The 21,254-nt window shown below is 43.6% G+C and overlaps 1 protein-coding gene across 1 annotated transcript; it reads right to left on the bottom strand.

The window, feature by feature from the left end:
• Positions 1-646: 646 nt before the first annotated feature.
• TOX4 (TOX high mobility group box family member 4) lies at positions 647-21,178 on the bottom strand. The gene is given in 9 exon segments (NM_001135403.1): positions 647-1,093; positions 2,262-2,425; positions 4,421-5,170; positions 5,297-5,377; positions 8,592-8,822; positions 9,146-9,406; positions 10,321-10,563; positions 20,833-20,901; positions 21,113-21,178. Coding segments are annotated over 9 exon segments (1,866 nt in total). The 5' UTR covers positions 21,119-21,178; the 3' UTR covers positions 647-1,032.
• Positions 21,179-21,254: the final 76 nt, after the last annotated feature.

Here is a 21,254-nt window from a genome sequence, read left to right as displayed (position 1 = left end):
GGGAGGCAGAGGTTTCAGTGAGCTGAGATCGCACCACTGCACTCCAGTCTGGGTGACAGAGTGAGACTCCATCTCAAAAAAAACAAAAAACAAACAAACAAAAAAAACCAAAAAAAAACACAGAAAACAGGAATGCATAGGATAAAACTATGTACATAGTTGGTGGAGGAGGAGGTTCTCTAGGACAGCACTTCCTGTCTACAAACAGTAAAAATTTGAGTTTTATTTAAAGTTATCACCACTTGGACTATCATGCTGTAAACTTCTGCTTATTCTGTTACAACCAGGTGGCTTCTCTAGTCTGTTTTTCTTTAGATTATGTCTAAGAAATAATGATAGACCTATGGTCTTTTAAAGATAGTTCATCAAACACAAGTGAATACAACTTTAGACTTTGGTGAAACCTCTTACTAATGATGTAGAGTTCCGCCTCTTAGATTCATGAACTGTGATAACTCAGATAAGGATGGTAACTGCAGAAATAATAAAGAGAAATCACTCCTGGGTGATGTCATTTTCCACGTAGCCCAGTGTACCCGTGTTGAAAAGTTTTGTTCTCAAAGCAGTGTACTGATGTGATAATGGGGAATAACATTTTTTTATGAGGGAACCCTTTAAAATGGATGCACACAGTGGCGTTTTCTCCTAGGCTCAAAGCTGAGTACACTCCCGTAATTTTAATAATATTTTAGGCAAGTCCTATGACAATTACGCCAACAAGCTTCTTCAACCCCACCACCACTCCTACCATCTGTATGCTTTGCTTGCCCAGACTCCCTTCACCATTTCCTCTGCTATTACCACTGATACTTCTGCTTGTGGTTGAAAGTAAAAAGCATCTCCAGATTACAGCAAATTCAGTGGCCCTGCTCCATAGCCTGGCCTCTGCTGAAGGAAGAAAAGGGGTGACACATGAACGGCCATCATGGGTTGTGATGAGGCACTACCAGAAGCCCAGCTTGTGTTTCAAAAACAGGCTCTTGGACATGTTCCCAGCAGATAACTCTTCACTGGCTTGGAGAACAGGAAGGACTATTTCACAAACACCACTGTGTTTGAATTTCTAGAGGCTACCCAGGCCAAGAATACATCCCTAAGAGAGAAAAAGACATACACAAACAGAATTATAAACAAACAAGCTGAAACAGAATTACAGCCTAGATACGGTGTTTTTTTTTTTTGAGACGGACCTCATGGGTTCACGCCATTCTCCTGCCTCAGCCTCCCGAGTAGCTGGGACTACACAGGTGCCCACCACCAGGCCTGGCCAATTTTTTGTATTTTTAGTAGAGACGGGGTTTCACTGTGTTAGCCAGGATGGTCTCAATCTCCTGACCTCGTGAATTGCCTGCCTTGGCCTCCCAAAGTGCGGGGATTACAAGCGTGAGCCACCGCGCCTGGCTGCTACATTCTTTTTATCTGTCTTTTTTTTTTTGAGATGGAGTCTCACTGTTGCCCAGGCTGGAGTGCAGTGGCGTGATCTTCTTGGCTCACTGCAACCTCCATCTCCCAGGTTCAAGAGATTCTCCTGCCTCAGCCTCCTGAGTAACCAGGACTACAGGTGCCCGCCACCATGCCCGGCTAATTTTTGTATTTTTAGTAGAGATGGAGTTTCACCATATTGGCCCAGCTGGATTTTTTATCTGTTTTAAACAAATAGGTTCCCAGATAATTTCCTACAGCATTATGGTGAGATAGTATCACCTTAGAAATATAACAGTGGGCTTAAAAATCAGAAGTAGAGGCAATGCTAATTTACTGTAGAGTTTTTGAAATAGGAAATAGAAATGCCTTGTCCTACAGCTATAGGAAATTCCCAGGAAAATTTGGGGAAGGGGTAAAATATTCCAACCTTCTCCCCATTTCCCTCACAAATTGCAAATTATTATGTGCTACTTTCCACTTACCATTTCTCCCCAAATTCTAGTTCCCTAAGTAGTCTGATTTGCACTAAGAATTGAAAAGCTAATATTTGCAAACACTAACAGCTTAATGTATTATATTTTTAAAGAGCATACATAAGAGAGGTATGTGGTAACTGAAAAATGTGAACTGCTGATTACGTCATCTTTGGCTTATGTGGCAAATGTAAGCTCTTAAGCAGGGGAGCTTTTCTAGTAGACCAGATAGATATACAGCAACCTACTCTACCTAAGGTAAGGTGACACTGAGATGCTGATTTTATGCTCAAGATTACCATGTTTCCCAATAGAATTGACCAGTATCTGAATTACAAAAGAGGGAACTAACTGTAAGCTCACCTGCAGTGCTTCACCACACACTCATTGCTGCAGTATTCGTTGTCCCAGTCCTTACTCACAATGGGAGGGTTCTCACAACCAGACCTCACACATCGAGGCTGGGGTGAGAGTGCCACAGGAGACCCACTCACCAATTCAACATCCATCTGAGAAGGAGACTCAACCTGTGAGAAGAAGAGAGCACCAAGGTGGATTAGATTGCTCCCTGCCTAGCTAGCTAGGTAGCTAAATTATCTGTAGAAACCAATGAAGCAACAGGTATTACAATTCCTCACACTGGGGGGCAAAACTGCAGAAGAAGGTGAGTTCTTGGTCTCCCCTCTATAGTCCAGCTTCAGAACTTTGCCAAGCAGAATGGCGGAAGATTTTTCCCATCAGGAGAAAGGTGGCCATGTGCTAATGCTTTTTTCCCCCGTTAAGCCTGGCTAGTCAAGTGAAGTAGTGGGAATAGAGAGGTAGTGGGGTTTTTTTTGTTTTTTTTGAGACGGAGTCTTGCTCTGTTGCCCAGACTGGAGTGCAGTGGCACGATCTCAGCTCACTGCAACCTCCGCCTCCTGGGTTCAAGCGATTCTCCTGCCTCAGCCTCCCAAGGAGCTGGGATTACAGGCGCCCACCACCGTGCCAAGTTAATTTTTTTTTTTTTTTTTTTTTGAGGCGGAGTCTCGCTCTGTCTCCCAGGCTAGAGTGCAGTGGCACGATCTCAGCTCACTGCAAGCTCCGCCTCCCAGGTTCCCGCCATTCTCCTGCCTCAGCCTCCAGAGTAGCTGGGACTACAGGCGACTGCCACCATACCCGGCTAATTTTTTTTGTATTTTTTAGTGGAGACAGGGTTTCACCGTGTTAGCCAGGATGGTCTCGATCTCCTGACCTCGTGATCCGCCCACCTCGGCCTCCCAAAGTGCTGGGATTACAGGCATGAGCCACCACTTCCGGCCCCAGCTAATTTTTTGTATTGTTAGTAGAGACAGGGTTTCACCATGTTGGCCAGGCTGGTCGTGAACTCCTGACCTCAGGTGATCCACCTGCCTTGGCCTCCCAAAATGCTGGGATTACAGGTGTGAGCCAGCACACCTGGCCATATTTATGTCTGTTTTGAAAAAACAATGGTATGAACCAATTAAATTTTTCTGGCTATACCCCCTGCCCCACACACATTTAAAACATCAAGCTAAGGAACTTAAGACCTAGGAGAAATGAAAAGCTTTGTATGTCCAAAGTTTAGGATCCTTGGGCAAACAACTCTGAAAAATAACTGTTTAGGCTATATCCTGTCCAGTTGAACTAGTGACCTCTGCTTAGTTAAGGAGTGGTCTGGGACAGAAGACTGTCTTAACGTATCTCACTAAAAACACTATGGGGCACGCGGTGGCTCACGCCTGTAATCCCTGCACTCTGGGAGGCCGAAGCGGGCGAATCACGAGGTCAGGAGTTCAAGACCAGCCCAATGAACATGGTGAAACTCCGTCTCTAATAAAAATACAAAAAATTAGCTGGGCGTAGTGTTGGGCGCCTGTAATCCCAGCTACTCAGGAGGCTGAGGCAGGAGAATCACTTGAACCAGGAGGTGGAGATTGCAGTGAGCCAAGATTACACCACTGCACTCCGGCCCAGGCAACACAGCGAGACTCTGTCTCAAGAAACAAACAAACAAAAACAAAACAAAACAAAAAAAAAAACAGGGCGGGTGCAGCGGCTCACACCTGTAATCCCAGCACTTTGGGAGGCTGAGGCAGGCAGATCACCTGAGATCAGGAGATCGAGACCAGCCTGACCAACATGGAGAAACTGTCTCTACTAAAAATACAAAATTAGCCACACATGATGGCGCATCCCTGTAATCCCAGCCACTCGGGAGGCTGAGGCAGGAGAATCGCTTGAACCCAGGAGGTAGAGGTTGCAGTGAGCCGAGATCGCACCATTGCACTCCAGCCTGGGCAATGAGTGAAACTCCATCTCAAACAAAACAAAACAAAACAAAAACCAGTATGAGTACCTTGGGTAGGACAAGTCATTGCTGCAAGGAACTCCCATCTGCAGGATGTTTCGTGCTCCTGGTTGCTGGGCATTAAATGCTAGTAGCAACCCCCACTTTTATTGGGTCAACCAAAAACATTTTTATACATTTCCACTAGACTAAAGACTTAAAAACAAAGGCTCACCTCAGGAACTACATCTGTGATCATCTCACAGATAGTCTCAGGAGAAGTTGCCTCTACTGTATGGGCCTCAGGGCTGTTGTTCATAGGCCGCTCAGGACTACTTTCCACAGTTGGTGGGACTAAGGTAGTCTGCATTTTCAAAGTGGGTAGAGGCACACTCTTGATCTGCAGAGGAGGAGGCTGTTGCTGTAAATTGATTCGAACTTTCTGAGGTGGAGGCTGTTGCATGGCCTGGAGTGGAGGAGGCTGCTGCAGAATGGTAACTTGCTGCTGAGTCGGGGGCTGTGGCATCTGTTGTAATGGAGGGGGCTGTAGTCGGGGTGGAGGCAGTTGCATAGAAGCAGCAGCAGCAGCAGCAGCTGCTGCCTGCAACACTGACCGAGTGACAATCTGGGCTTGCTGACTGGGCTGGATAGTAGCTGTACTGGTTTGGCCTAGTTGGAGCCCCCGGGAGGTCACCACTGTGGCTGGGATAACAGTAACCATCCCTCCTTGAGACATAGTAATGGAAGACGGCAACATTTGTTTGGTAATAATCAACTTGGTGATATTGGGCTGACCCCCAGCTCCAGAAGATGCCTGGTTTGCCACATAGGATGAAAGGGTGGAGTTAACAACAATGGATGGGGACAGGGCAGGGGGCTCTATTGAAGCTGGTGCTGGAGATGCTGGGTCAACAGTAGCCATAGGAGGTGGAGAAGGAGTTTGTGATGGTGGTGCTGGATCCAATTCCACTGTTTCCACAGTGGCCTAAAAGAAGACATAAATCAGTGTATCAATCAATCACTTGGTGGTATTTACTTCTTAAAACTGCTAACAAACACTTCCAGAAAACTTCTTACTGGTTTAAGTATTCATCTATCCTATCCCTCTTACCTGACACTCCTGGTTGTCTTTGTAAGCAGCCAGTGCCTTCAGATACTCTTTCTTGGCAGCCTCAGTTTTCCTCTTATATACCTGCAAAAAAGAGAGTTTAAAACAAACAAACAAAAAAAAACTCCCCATACTCCTAGGAAAGACTGATAGTTCTGTATTATTTATCAATGAATGACAATTCATCTTAGTCTAATCACTGATAAGCTCCATCAGTGAATACAATTCTGAAAGCTAACAGTCAAGACAACCTCCATGGCAGACTCACTCCACTGAGCATACCTCTGAAAGACAACCAATTGACAGGAGTCTGGCAAGAATAGCTACATTTATTTTATTTTGCTACATTTATTTTATTTTATTTTTAATTTTCTTTTAAGACAGAGTCGTGCTCTCGCCCAGGCTCGAGTGCAGTGGCGCGATCTCAGCTCACTGCAAGCTCTGCCTCCCAGGTTCACGCCATTCTCCTGCTTCAGCCTCCCGAGTAGCTGGGACTATAGGCACCTGCCACCACGCCCGGCTAATTTTTTGTACTTTTAGTAGAGACGGGGTTTCACCATGTTAGCCAGGATGGTCTCGATCTCCTGACCTCATGATCCGCCCACCTCAGCCTCCCAAAGTGCTGGGATTACAGGTGTGAGCCACTGTGCCAGGCAAGAATAGCTACATTTTTTTTTTTTTTTTTTTTAAGAGACAGAGTCTCGCTGTGTCGCCCAGGCTGGAGTGCAGTGGCACAATCTCGGCTCACTGCAAGCTCTGCCTCCCGGGTTCACGCCATTCTCCTGCCTCAGCCTCCCAAGTAGCTGGGATTACAGGTCCCCGCCACAACGCCCAGCTAATTTTTTGTATTTTTAGTAGAGACGGGGTTTCGCTGTGTTAGCCAGGATAGTCTCGATCTCCTGACCTCGTGATCCGCCCGCCTCTGCCTCCCAAAGTGCTGGGATTACAGGCGTGAGCCACCGCACCCGGCCAAGAATAGCTACATTTAAGGCAAACATCAACTCATGCTCACTTCTGTAACAAAAATAAACCCTAATCTGCCAGGCGCGGTGGCTCACACCTGTAATCCCAGCACTTTGGGAGGCCAAGGTGGCCAGATCACGAGGTCAGGAGATCGAGACCATCCTGGCTAACACGGTGAAACCCCATCTCTACTAAAAATACAAAAACAAAACTAGCCTGGCGTGGTGGTGGGCGCCTGTAGTCCAGCTACTCAGGAGGCTGAGGCAGGAGAATGGTGTGAACCTGGGAGATAGAGCTTGCAGTCAGCCAAGATCGTGCTACTACACTCCAGCCTGGGCGACACAGCGAGACTCTGTCTCAAAAAAAAAAATAAGTAAATACAAAATAAACCCTAATCCAAAAACTGTGTCTTAGCCTGGGACTGTGTCTAACCAGTATATTTTCCCTTATGGAATGTGGTAAATTGTTTGCAAAGATGGCCACAAGAACTCCTCCCATATGACCTTTCTCCCTTCAAGAGCTGAAGCCTATTTCCCCTCCTTTGAATCTGGGCTAGCTCTAAAAAGTTTTTAAACTCTAAATCCAAAACAGAAAAAGAAAGAAAAAAATAGGCCAAGTGCGGTGGCTCACACCTGTAATCCCAGCACGTTGGGAGGCCAAGGCAGGCGGATCACCTGAGGTTAGGAGTTCGGCACCAGCCTGACCAACACAGTGAAACCCTGTCTCTACTAAAAATACAACATTAGCCGGGTGTGGCAGCACATGCCAGTAATCCCAGCTACTTGGGAGGCTGAGGCAGGAGAATCACTTGAACCCAGGAGGTGGAAGTTGCAGTGAGCTGAGATTGCACCATTGCACTGCAGCCTGGGTAACAAGAGCGAAATTCTATCTCAAAAACAAACAAACAAATAAATAATTCTAAATCCAAACTTGGTAGTGGATTTGAGAGTTAGCCACATCATGCGGCTTATCAAGTAATAGCCTAATTTTATAAATGGGGGAAAAATGAGACTTAGAAAAGTTAAATATCTAAAAACTGAACAGAAGGACACTACGTGAGGAATTATAGGAGACATTATTAGTGGAAAGCACATGGGAAGAGTTAAAGAACCTGGATTGTGTCTCAACTTTGCCACTTAAATGTTATATGACCTTAACTGGGCAGTGGGCTCCAGTTCCCACCTTAAAAGAGGGTAGCTATTTTAGAGAGTTATTGTAAAGATGCAGTACTTTTATAACAATTATTACTATTTTTTGAGATGGAGTTTCACTCTTGTTGCCCAGGCTCAAGTGCAATGGCACGATCTTGGCTCACCGCAACCTCCGCCTCCCGGGTTCAAGCAATTCTCCTGCCTCAGCCTCCCGAGTAGCTGGGATTTCAAGCATGCCACCACACCCGGCTATTTTTTTTGTATTTTTAGTAGAGTCGGGGTTTCACCATGTCAGCCAGGATGGTGTTGATCTCCTGACTTCGTGATCTGCCTGCCTCGGCCTCCCAAAGTGCTGGGATTACAGGCGTGAGCCACCGTGCCCAGCCTGTAACAATTATTATTTATTTGAGCCAGGGTCTTGCTCTGTCACCCAGGCTGGAGTGCACTGGCACAAACATGGCTCATTGCAGCCTTTACATCCTGAACTCAAGCAATCCTCCCACCTCAGCCTCCATAGCTGGGACCAAAGGCGCATGCCACTGCACCCAGCTAATTTTCTGTGAGACGGAGGTCTCCCTATGTTGCCCAGGTTGGTCTCGAACTCATGGGCTCAAGCAATCCTCCTACCCTGGCCTCCCAAAGTGCTGGGATTAAAGGCATGAGCCACCACACTCAGCCTATTAATAATTTTTAAATAGGCCGGGGGCAGTGGCTCACGCCTGTAATCCCAGCACTTTGGGAGGCCGAGGTGGGCGGATCACAAGGTCAGGAGATCAAGACCATCCTGGCTAACATGGTGAAACCCCATCTCTACTAAAAATACAAAAACAAAATTAGCCCAGTGTGGTGGCAAGCACCTGTAGTCCCAGTAGTCCCAGCTACTCAGGAGACTGAAGCAGGAGAATGGCGTGAACCCAGGAGGCGGAGCTTGCAGTGAGCTGAGATCGCGGCACTGTACTCCAGCCTGGGTGACAGAGCGAGACTCTGTCTCAAAAAAAAAAAATTTAAATAGGTTTTCTGGAGTCAGTGTATGGCTGCAACTTCGAAGACAAGGGATGATATTTAAGTGTCATTAACAAACAGCTGATAATAGATAAGGACATGTAAGAAAAAAGAAAACCTCAATTTTTATCTCTTTAAAAACTTCTGGAACATTCACTACTAGTTCCTCAATATTTGCTCACCTGTTTTTGCTCCTCTCCAAGACTATCCCACATGGAGGCCACAATTTTTGAAACCTCACCAAAAGTGGCATTAGGATTCTGTCCCTTGATGGCAGCCTGTGTATCACGAAAGAATAAAGCATATGCTGAAACTGGTTTCTGAGGTTCATTAGGATCTTTCTTTTTTCTCTTCTTTGGGGCCTTCTGCTTTTTCCCTGCTTCCACCACGACTGTCTTCTGGCTGGGAAGTTGCTGTAGGAGAGAAAAAAAGAGAGAATTACACAATGGACGATGACAAGTATTATGTCTGGAAACTAGCCACATGTATGAAATTTTCAGAAATGCTAAAAATCATGGAAATAGCATTAAAAGACATTAGTCAAATATGGAGAACCAATAAGAATAGGGATTGAGAGGAGAATTATAAACTGGAAATTGGGAGGTGGAACCCCATACCCAGAAAAGAGCAGAGGAGATGGCACGGCAAGGGTAAAGAATACTGATTAGGCTCTGTATCCCAAGCATTTTATCCCAGACTATCACAGCAGAATTGATTTTGACAGGGAATGCCTCACCCTCCGGAAATCCTCAACACCATCCTCGTGAAGTGAACTAGTAGGTGAAGGGGTGGTTGAAAGACGATCTTCAGGTGACTGGGCAGGTGGCAGGATGGTGCCACCCCCTAGGCTCAAACCCAGTTGGGAACTCAGTTCTGACTGATCAATGGTGGTCAACTGGCTATGCCCCATCAAGCCAGATGTCATGTCTGTCATTGGTACATCAATTGTAACAGGTGGGTTGGCACTATACTGAGTTCCTATAGAGTGGTCCAAGTCCTGAGAGAAGCAGAAGGACTAATTAAACACTAAATATAAAAAAACACCACTTTTCCCCCCTAAATTTAAGACAGCTTATAAATTCCCTGCCTACCCAAACTGTATCATTTAAAATACAAAACATAAAATAAATTGTCTTCAAAAATGAAAATAAAAAAATAAGCTTTTTAAGAAAGTACAGAAATTAATGAATTTACTTCTTTGCACTCAAAAGAACTAAAAATAATCAGAGAAGTCGTACTGTTGGACAAGTCAAAGAGCTATCAACTTATTCAGTAATATATAGGTAGTGAGAACACATTGAGTAAAGAAAAACTTCCTATCTGTACCATCCCAAAATAATAGCTTTTAAAATTGTAATACACAGGCAATCAGCATAAATAAGGCCAATATTAAAGTTTAGCATCAAATATAGAGTATGAAGATATGCTACTGGTTCGATGTGCTGGAAGCCCAATATACTGATTTATATTACATACTAATTAATCCACAATACTATATTTGGCTCAGACCTTTTTTTTTTTTTTTTTTTTTTTAAGCTCTGTCCTGCTGGCTTCTCAACATGATTCAGGCCATTTTTGAATAAATCCCTCCATGTGCCAGCTATCACATTCAAATTTGAATCCTAGGATGTGAAGGCCATAATAAAAGCAGAAAACACTTTTTCCCAAAAACCACAATAAATAATTTTCAAACCGGACATTGTACAACTTTAAATTATTTTTCAAGTAAAAATCTACCTACATGGTTAATTTCATTTATTCAGGTGAAATTAAGTCTTTGTTGGTGAGCCTTTAGCCACAAGAAGAGAAACAAGTAATACCCAAGTGTAGTAGGGAATAAAGAGTAACTTTTGTCTCCCCTAATGCCATGCCCATTAGCTGGGGAAAGCCTGACAATGTCTTGCCCCTTACCATGGTCAAGCCCCCACTCAGGAGCTCCCCGCCCTGCTCCATCAAGCCATGGGTCATGCCCACAGGCATGTCCAATGTCTGGACCCCATACTGGGCTGAAAAACTGCCATCCTGTGAAGAGGAAGGGTCTGCCAGGTCATCAAAGTGGCCAACCACATCTGAGACAGCCAATGAGGGATCAGAATCCAAGGAGATAGGTGGGATTTCAAATTCCTCATCACCCAAGCTTGGTGTGTGGAATGTCTGTAGGGGAAAAAGGGGGGAAAAGAATTAGTGAAAAGAGGAGAAATGGCATACTACTAAGTGAAGAACATAATGGGGTACTAGAGATTCTCAGGATACATTTTTTCTGCTTAGGATCCTATTTTATAATCAATTTCTTAGAACCTATTATTTTTTACCAATCTCTCTTCTGATACCCTTGGTCATTTGGTACATTCAAGGCTGCTAACATCAGTCACAATTTTCAATTCTTTTATCTCTTTTCTACCATTACCATCTCTTTTGTCCTAAATTATGCCTATTGTTCTAATGAAAAATTCTTTCAGTACCATTACTTAGGACATAGCCTTTATAACCTGTTTATTATGATCCTTGAAATCTCTCTAAAGATTCTAATAGAGCAGTTATTTCACAATTATTACATCTAAACTGTTAGGTCACAGAAATTCACTGTCAGCCAGCCAATTATACTTTGTTGTTTTAGGTTCCTTTCAAACAGATGCTAAAATGTACTGTCATGGGAACTTTATCCCCCTCTAAAATATTTGCACTTAGAGTTTCCTACTTCTTCTCCACTTTAGAAATTATAATGTTAACAACAAATAAAGTTTCCCATTTGTATAGGATTTTCAGAAAACCTCAACAATGCCAAAAATGCTAGTCTTGCTCTGACCAAGCTTCTCTCTAAGAGAGGAAAAGGATTACTCCAGTTGGCTAAAGACCCAATCTCTTCCTCTGAGTCCAACTAGGTCAATAATAACACATTCTTTCTTTTCTGAATGAGCCCACCACTCATGCAGCTAACAGACCAATGTCTAAGATATGTTAACTGCTATGGTTCTGTTTTGACACTAAAATCTAAATGGTGGCATTTACAGCAGTAGACATTTATAAATAATAGCAAGAGACTGCTGTCAGAGAGACCTGGGTACAAGACCTTGAACAAGTTTTTCTTCATCTGTAAAATGGGAATTATAATGGTAATCCCCTTATATGGTTATTATGAGGATAAGTGAGATTTCATGCATAAAAGCTTAGCACATTGCCTGATACATATAATGGCTTAATAACCATCATTAACCATTGTTATGAATGATAATATCCTAATAATGATTACTTTGCCCCCACCCCAACCAATTATAACAGATAATTGGAATTTTAGAAACTTTAAATTCTATCAATCTAACACACAGTATAGTAAATATAAACTGATTCAGATCAAATTCAATAGGTACCAACATTTTTTTTTCATAATTGAACAATGCATTCTTTAGAGTTCCTAAAGATTCCTTTTTTTTTTTTTTTTTTTTGAGATGGGGTCTTGCTCTGTCACCCAAGCTGATCTGGAACTCCTAGGCTCAAGCAAGCCTCCAGCCCCAGCCTCCCAAGTAGCTGGGACTACAGGCCTGTGCTGCCACACCCAGCTAATTTTTAAAATTTTTTGTAGAGACGAGCTCTCCCTCTGTTTCCCTGGCTAGTCTCGAACTCCTGGGGTCAAGTAATCCTACTGCCTCGGCCTCCAAAGTGTTGGGCTTACAGACCTCAAGGTTCCTCTAGATCCTGAAAGTTTCTTCTATTATGACCATTTCTGTCCTTTTTTTTTTTTCTTCTTTGTTGAGACAGAGTCTCGCTCTGTGGCCCAGGCTGGAGTGCAGTGGCGCGATCTTGGCTCACTACAACCTCCGCCTCCCGGGTTCAAGCAATTCTCCTGCCTCAGCCTCCTGAGTAGCTAGGACTACAGGTGTGTGCCACCACGCCCAGCTAATTTTTGTGTTTTTTAATAGAGACGGGGTTTCACCATGTTGGCCTCGATCTCTTGACCTCATGATCCACCCGCCTCAGCCTCCCAAAGTGCTGGGATTACAGGCATGGGCCAGCACACCTGGCAGTTTTTTGTTTTTTTTTTGAGATAGAGTCTCCTTTGTCACCCATGATAAAGTACAGTGGCGTGATCTTGCTCACTGTAACCTCCGCCTCCTGGGTTCAAGTGATTCTCCCACCTCAGGTTCCCAAGTAAATGATACTACAGGTGCACACCACCATGCCAGGCTAATTTTTATTATTATTTTATTTTTGAGACAGAGTTTCACTCTTGTTGCCCAGGCTGGAGTTCAATGGCATGATCTCGGCTCATTGCAACCTCCGCCTCCCAGGTTCAAGCGATTCTCCTGCCTCAGCCTCCCCAGTAGCTGGGATTACAGACATGTGCCAGCACGCCCGGCTAATTTTGTATTTTTAGTAGAGACGTGGTTTCTCCGTGTTGGTCAGGCTGGTCTTGAACTCCCGACCTCAGGTGATCTGCCCTCCTCGGCCTCCCAAAGTGCTGAGATCGCAGGCGTGAGCCACCACTCCTGGCCATGACACCAGGCTAATTTTTGCATTTTTTGTAGAGATTGGGTCTGGCCATATTGCCCAGACTGGTCTTCAACTCCTGGGCTCAAGCCATCACCCTGCCTTGACCTCCCAAACTGTTGGGATTACAGACATGAGCCACAGCGCCCAGCCTCTAATTCTGGTTTAATGAAGACATTAGGCCGGGAGCAGTGGCTCACACCTGTAATCCCAGCACTTCGGGAGGCCCAGGTGGGTGGATCACATGAGGCCAGGAGTTCGAGACCAGCCCGGCCAACACAGTGAAACCCATCTCTACCAAAAGAACAAAAAATTAGTCAGGCATGGTGGCACACACCCATAATCCTAGCTACTCAAGAGGCTGAGGCACGAGGATCACTTGAACTCAGGAGTCGGAGGTCACAGCCAAAACTGCACTCCAGCCTGGGCAACAGACCAAGACCATGTCTTAAAAAAAAAAAAAGAAAGAAAAAAGAAAATAAAGGCCGGGTGCAGTGGCTCATGCCTATAATCTCAGCACTTTGGGAGGCCAAGGCGGGTGGACCACCTGAGGTCAAGAGTTCGAGACCAGCCTGGCCAACATGGTGAAAATCCATCTCTACTAAAAATACAAAAATTAGCCAGGTGTGGTGGCAGGTGCCTGTAATGCCATCTACATCAGGAGGCTGAGGCAGGAGAATCACTTGAATCCAGGAGGCAGAGGCTGCAGTGAGCCGAGATTGTGCCACTGTACTCCAGCCTGGGTGACAGAGCAAGACTCTGTCTCAAAAAAAAAAAAAAGACATTGCTAGAAAGAAAATTTCCAGTTAGCAGAAACTAGGGAGAAAAAAGTATGCCTGTGAAATGCCCAATCTCTCTGAATCACATTTGTAAAAGTTTCCTAAAAGACAAAAAGATATATATACAGTTTTCCTTCTCCTTACTGTTTTACTTGGTATGGTAAAAAATCTGCTCGCTGTCTGAGATATAAGTAGCACATGGAGCATAAGAACACACAGTTCTCAGCTGGTAGTGGTGGCTCACACCTATAATCCCAGTACTTTGGGAGGCCAAGGTGGGTGGATCACTTGAAAAGTCGGGAGTTTGGGACCAGCCTGGCCAACATGGAAAACCCCGTCTCTACTAAAAATACAAAAATTAGCTGGGTGTGGTGGTGTGCATCTGTAATCCCAGCTACCTGGGTGGCTGAGGCATGAGAATCGCTTGAACCTGGGAGGTGAAGGCTGCAGTGAGCCAAGATCACATCACTGCACTCCAGCCTGGATGACAGAGCAAGACTGTCTCACACGCACACACACACACACACAAATAACAAAAAATACAGGCAGTTCTTGATGGGAAAACTGAACTTTCCCCAAGAACTGAACTTTTCTCAGTAGTACACAAATCATGTATTTATGTTTTTTTTTTGTTTTTTTTTTTTTAATTTTGAGACAGGGTCTTACCCTGTCGCCCAGGCTGAGTGCATGGCTCCGTCATCACTCACTGCAGCCTTGAACTCTTGGGCTCGAGTGATCTTCCCACCTTGGCCTCCCAAAGTTCTAGGATTACAAGTGTGAGCCACTGTGTCTGGCCCATAATTTTTGTTATTGTGTGGAAGTTCTTAACTTCCAGTCCATGACTCTTTCTGTTATTTCAGTTTAGGTTTACGTGAGCATTTTTAAGGTAGAAGGTACAAAGATTTTTACCAAATTCTCATACTAAAAAAAAAAAAAAAGTTATAGGAACAGGAAGAAGGATCAAGGGAAACATTTACTGTACTAGACTAATAGTAAAATAGTAGTTTCCAAAATTTTTAAGATACAGATTGCTTTGGCAAAGCAAAGATGTCTATCCTTTTCTGCTTACCACAACAAAACAGCAACTTTGTCAGGATATAAAAATGATACTATTTGTTAATGAGAACCCCAAAAGGATAAAAATTCATATCCAAAACAAGGGACCAGTGTTCCACAAGTGACTACCCCTCATAAACCATCTGGAATGTTCTCCTCGTATACTAAAAAATTAGACATGGCTACATAAAATGAACTGGGCAATGATAACAAAAAAATTAGACATGGAGAGATTCCATTATGTAGGATCGACAAGGCATTCTTTCTATACACCACCCCTTGGGATGTGGAAAAGCTTTGTTATTCAGTACCTATGGCTTTCATGGTGGTTTTCTGGGTTCTGTTTTATTTCTTCCTTTAAGTATGAATAGCAAGATAACTACAATTACCAAGAATACAGAAGGTTAAAAAAAAAAAAGGATACAGAATAGTAAACCACATGCTATAGTAAAAATAGAGATTCACTAAAATCTCTTTCACCACAAATGATCTGTAAAATTATGGGTAAAATCCAAAAATGAATATCTAAACTTACTTTATTTTAGTGGATTACATAACCAGATCACACTCTAGACTGTTAAATATAAAACAAAGCTAAAACTGCAGCAAATATTAAAAAGAAGTGGTTTGGACACAGAAAGAGAAAACAGGAACATGATATGCAGTTACCTTCTAACTTAGCTTTCCTTTCCTCCTTTGTTCAATTCCTGGGCCTTTTTGAAGGAGGGGCTGGTTTGGGAATTACAGTTTATAAGCAAAGATGCTTAAATATCAAGAGAACCAAAAAATCAAAAATACCATTTCCCTCCCTTTTTTCATTCTCTGATCCCAAAACATACAATCTATTATTTCTTTAGCTTATTATATATTCATTTTAAGAGAAATTTGTTTTAATCCAACACCTATTTATTCAACAATACACTGGTACTACGGGTCATTTAAATAACTGTTCTTAAAAACTGATGTAGTAATGAAAATTTTACCTATTTAGCCAGAAATAATGAACTGGTTCTAATGTCAGTTACTTTTCCTACTGAAGGATGGGTACCTTTACACCTAATTATTTCCCCAATGTGCTCTAAGCATAATACCACTATATTAGAGCCAACCTGAAAAAGAGAAACAGAAAGATTAAATTGCCTTCAGATCATAGAACTTTCCATCTGAGGCAATGCTATCTCTGGACTGCTACTCTTTAAATTATTACTATTTCTTATTTCATTGCTATACAACTTATGTAAGGTACATAAATTTTAAGTGTATAGCTTAATGGATTTTTTACATACGCAAACATCCAAGTAATCACTATCCAGATCAAAGATGCAGAACATTTCCTTGTGCCCTTTCCAGTGAATACTTCCTTCCCTTCACAACTGGTATCACTATTTTGATAGTTCAGTTTTGCCTATTCTTGACCCTCATTTAAAAATATGAATGAATATAGAGTCTGTCTTCTACTCAACAACATATTGTTTAGATTATCCAATTGCATTTATAATTTAATTTTTTATATCTGTGTAGTATTCCTTTTCACAAATACACCATTTTTTTCTGTTGATAGACATCTGAGTTGTTTTCAGGGTTAAGCTATTAAGAATAAAGTTGTTGTGAACACGTTTTTGGTGAACATATGCAATCATTTCTGTTGTGTACATATCATGGAGTGGAATTTACCTGGTCATAGGTTAGGGGGGCATGTTTATCTTTAGTAGGTACTGCTAGTTTTCCAGTGACTCAATTAATTTACACTCTCACTAGCAATAATTAAGTTATCCACATCCACTGGGCAAGGTGGCTCACAGCTATAATCCCAGCACTTTGGGAGGTTGAGGCAGGTGGATCACTTGAGGTCAGGAGTTTGAGACCAACTTGGCCAACATGGTGAAAACTGGTCTCTACCAAAAATACAAAAATTAACCAGGTGTGGTGGCACATGCCTGTAATCCCAGCTACTCAGGAGGTTGAGACACGAGAGTTGCTTGAACGTGAGAGGTGGAGATTGCAGTGAGTCGAGATCGCACCACTGCACTCCAGCCTGGGCAACAGAGCAAGACTCTGTCTCAAAAAAAAATTATCCACATCCTTGCCAACTCTTACTGGCAATTTGGACGTCTTCTTTTGTGAAGTGACTGTTCAAATCTTTTGCCTCCTTTTATTTTATTTTTTTGAGACAGAGTTTCTCTCTTGTTGCCCAGGCTGGAGTGCAATGGTGCAATCTCAGCTCACCACAACTTCCACCTCCCAGGTTCAAGCAATTTTCCTGCCTCTGCCTCCAGAGTAGCTAGGATTACAGGCATGCGCTGCCACACCCGGCTAATTTTCTATTTTTAGTAGAGATGGGGTTTCTCCATGTCGCTCAGGCTGGTCTTGAACTCCCGACCTCAGGTGATCCACTCGCCTCAGCCTCCCAAAGTGCTGGGATTACAGGCATGAGCCACCACGCCTGGCCTTTGCTTCCTTTTAAATTGGATTCTTTCTTTTACTCCGCAGAAGTACTTGATATATTCTGAATATGAGTTAGATAGATGTATTGTAATTATCTTCTCCCAGTCTGTGGAATGCCTATTTGTTAATCATGTTTTTTGATGAAAAGAAGTTCCTAATTACAGTGGAGTCCAATTATTCATTTTTTTTAATGGTTAGAACTTTTTATGGGCAACTACTTTTTTGGGGAGGGAGGGTCAGCAAAGTCTAAAAATTTCCTCTCGTAAAAAAAAAACTTTTTTTTAATATTACCTTTACCTACTTCTAAGATATATTTGGGATGGCTCACAGTAAAACCATAACCCCATTAAAATGAAAGTTATAAAACAACCATTACCACCACTACCAAGGGAAAGGGAAGGTGTAGAAGTTGTAATGAGAAAATGGAGAACTGTTAACAATGACAGGAGCCTTAGGCAAAAGGAAGCTACTGAAATTGAGCCTAAAACTTAGCTATCAGTTTCTTGGCAAAATAAAATAAGATTTCTTAAGTCACAAAAACAAAGGACAGATTCAAAACTGGAAAGTTTCTTTCTTTTTTATTATAATATTACTTATTAATACTTTAAATTTACTTTTCTTCACTATACACCATGATTCTTCATGGGAAGTTTCTTGATGTGAAAAGGAGCCACTTCTGTCCTGGCATGGTGGCTCACACCTACAATCCTAGTACTTGGGAGGCCAAGGTGGGAGGATCGCTTGAGCCTAGGAATTTGAGACCAGCCTGGACAACATGGTGAGATCCTGTCTCTATTAAAAACAAAAGCAAAAGCAAAAAGGAACCACTTTTTTTTATGTGGCTACCTCTTGATTGTTCAACTTCATAAATGGGGTAGAGAATTAAGAACAGTGGGTAAACTTGAAAGCTACTTGTATTTAATTTTAAAATGCACTTTCGCATGAATGAGGCCAACGTAAAATTTATAACACTCTAAATAACAAAATTTAAACTGTGGAGACCTGATTGAGGAGACATTGGGAATTTCATGCAGGTAAGTCCAATGTGAGATTTGCAACACTCAAATAATGAAATTTAAAAATGGAGATCTCACTTAGAAGAAACTGGCAACTAAGAGTGCAAAGCACCAAGCAGATTTTAGCTGGTTTTTTTTTGTTGTTTTTTTTTTTGACGGAGTCTTGCTCTATCACCCAGGCTGGAGTGCAGTGGCACAATCTTGGCTCACTGCAGCCTCTACCTCCCAGGTTCAAGCAATTCTCCTGCCTCAGCCTCCCAAGTAGCTGGGATTACAGGCATACGCCACCAAACCTGGATAATTTTTTGTATTTTTAGTAGAGACGGTGTTTCACCGTGTTAGCCAGGATGGTCTCGATCTCCTGACCTCATGATCCGCCTGCCTCGGCCTCCCAAAGTGCTGGGATTACAAGCGTGAGCCACTGCGCCCGGCCGATTTTAGCTGTTTTTGTTTGTTTGTTTGAGACGGAGTCTCACTCGTTCACCTAGGCTGGAATACAATGGCACGATCTTGGCTCACTGCAACCTCTGCCTCTGAGGTTCAAGCGATTCTCCTGCCTCAGCCTCCTGAGTAGCTGGGATTACAGGTGCACACCATCACACCCAGCTAATTTTTGTATTTTTAGTAGAGATGGGGTTTCACACGTTGGTCAGGCTGGTCTCAAACTCCTGACCTCGTGATCCGCCCACCTTGGCCTCCCAAAGTGCTGGGATTACAGGCATGAGCCACCGCACCCGGCCTCTGTTTTTTAAAAATTAATTATTGTTATTTTTTTATAGGGACAGAGTTTGATCACATTGCCCAAGCTGGTCTAGAACTCTTGGGCTCAAGCAATTCTCCTGCCTCAGCCTCCCAAACAGTTGGGATTACTGGCACGAGCCACTGTGCTGGGCCCAGATTTAGGTTTTATATCATTTCAAAGTTTGCTGCATACTAGATTCACACCTACCCTGCTTATGAGAATAATAAATAAAAGCAACAAAAAAGTTAAACTGGCACCGAGCACATTGGCTCATGCCTGTAATCCTAGCACTTTGGGAGGCTGAGGTAGGCACATCACTTGAGGCCAGGAGTTCAAGACCAGCCTGGGTAACAGGGTGAAACCCCGTCTCTACTAAAAATACAAAAAAAAAAAAAAAAAAAAATTAGCTGGGTGTGGTGGCGCACACCTGTATTCCCAGCTACTTGGGAGGTTGAGGCAGGAGAATCACTTGAGCCCAGGAGGTGGAGGCTGCAGTGAGCCAAGATCGTGCCACTGCACTCCAATCTGGGCTACCGGGAGACTGTCTCAAAAAAAAAGAAAGAAAAAAAAGTTAAACTAGCAACTGCCCCTTGTCAACCCCATTTTCATCCATGAAAACGTTAGGATTATAGGATAAGCCCATGCGACAGCCACTGACAATTCTTGGTACAAAAAAACTGATGCCAATGGTCCACACCACTTTTGAAAATAAACATAAAAATCCTCAAAAAATGGAAGATGGTTCAAGACTTCAGTTTCTCAAAGACAGAAATTTTTGTCTGTTCCACCATTCTCTTTTGCCTCTCCTAAACAAGTGATACATATCTATATTATGACAATATTTCAACCAAAATTTTTTAACAAATACTTTAGGGTTTCATCATAACCTTTACTTCTACTTTAAAACAGCATAACAAACTATAATTACAGCTGTTTGACAGCTGGGGAAACTGTGACATACAAAGATGAAGTAATGTGCCCAACGTCTGAGTCACCGGCAAATTGAAACACATGTCCTACTCAACTCCTTTACGTTCTCTAGCAGCTATTTCCTTTCCTCCTGGCATTAGCAAAACAAGCTGACACCATGTAGGTAAAGGTAACCACAAATTTTTTATCAAAGTAGGAAATTTAGGCCGGGCGCAATGGCTCAGGCTTGTAATCCCAGCACTTTGGGAGGCCGAGGCGGGTGAATCACCTGGGGTTAGGAGTTCGAAACCAGCCTGGCCTATATGGTGAAACTGCATCTCTACTAAACATACAAAAATTAGCCAAGCGTGGTGGCGCACGCCTGTAATCCCAGCTACTCGGGAGGCTGAGGCAGGAGAATCGCTTGAACCCGGGAGACAGAGGTTGCTGTGAGCCGAGATCGCACCACTGCACTTCAGCCTGGGCGATAAAGCAAGACTGTCTCAAAACAAAAGAAAACCAGCAGGAAATTTAAATGAAACAAATTTTAAAAGACCCCTTCAACAGAGTTCGTTCCAGAAATGAACACATGCTGTTCCACGGTTAACCCTCTGCTAGGTAAGCGCCTCCCCTCACCCCAATTTCTTCAGCTGCTGAAACATTTTCTTTCCACTGCGATCCCCTAAGATTATTGTAGCTATTTCTCCCCAGAGAAAGGAGACAATTCCACTCTGTCTTCTAATCCAGAATCCCTTTTCTCTTTAAACAGGTTATCTCTTTCCAATACCTTGCTTTCTGATGACAGCAACTTCCCAAGACTTCCCCAGATAGTCCCCATAGGCTCTAGAAGCAACCGCCACTTTTCTCTAAACACCAATTGCGGCCCTTGGTTCCCAGCCCCCGTCCCCGGAGTCCGTGCTCTCCTCCCCACTACTCTACCCACCCGCTGCCTCAGGCCCTTCCCCCGGCGGCGTCAGCAGCTCTTGCTCACCTCGGCCCCTGACAGGAAGGGGTGCGAAGGCCCTGTGATCGTCAGGTAATTGTCATTTCCTCCGGGAAACTGGAAACCAAAAAAAAGTCGCGGGGATAAGTTAGGGGGAGCAGGGAGTCAGCTTGGAGCGATGGCTTCTGACCCCGACATTCTGACAACACTCCCCAAACCCCGCTCTCTCTCCTCTCCCGTCAGTCGCCTCTCCGCCCGGCTTCCCGTCTCTGCTTCAACCCGGTCGGCCACGTTCTCTCGCCAGCCTTCTTAGCTATCAAGTTCCTACCTCCATCTTCACACAACCGCTCCCACCGTCTCAGACCCTCATCGCTCCCACCGCCCCCACTGGTCTCGGAACTGCCGTCACTTCCGCAAGGACGTGCGTTACTCTCTGCTGATTGGAAGGAGCGCCGTGGGGGCTGCAGCGA

Source organism: Pongo abelii, chromosome 15 (genome assembly GCF_028885655.2).
Source record: "Pongo abelii isolate AG06213 chromosome 15, NHGRI_mPonAbe1-v2.0_pri, whole genome shotgun sequence".
Lineage (NCBI taxonomy): Eukaryota > Metazoa > Chordata > Mammalia > Primates > Hominidae > Pongo > Pongo abelii.
Note: the sequence above shows the minus strand (reverse complement) of the source record. Positions and strands in the feature narration are given on the sequence as shown.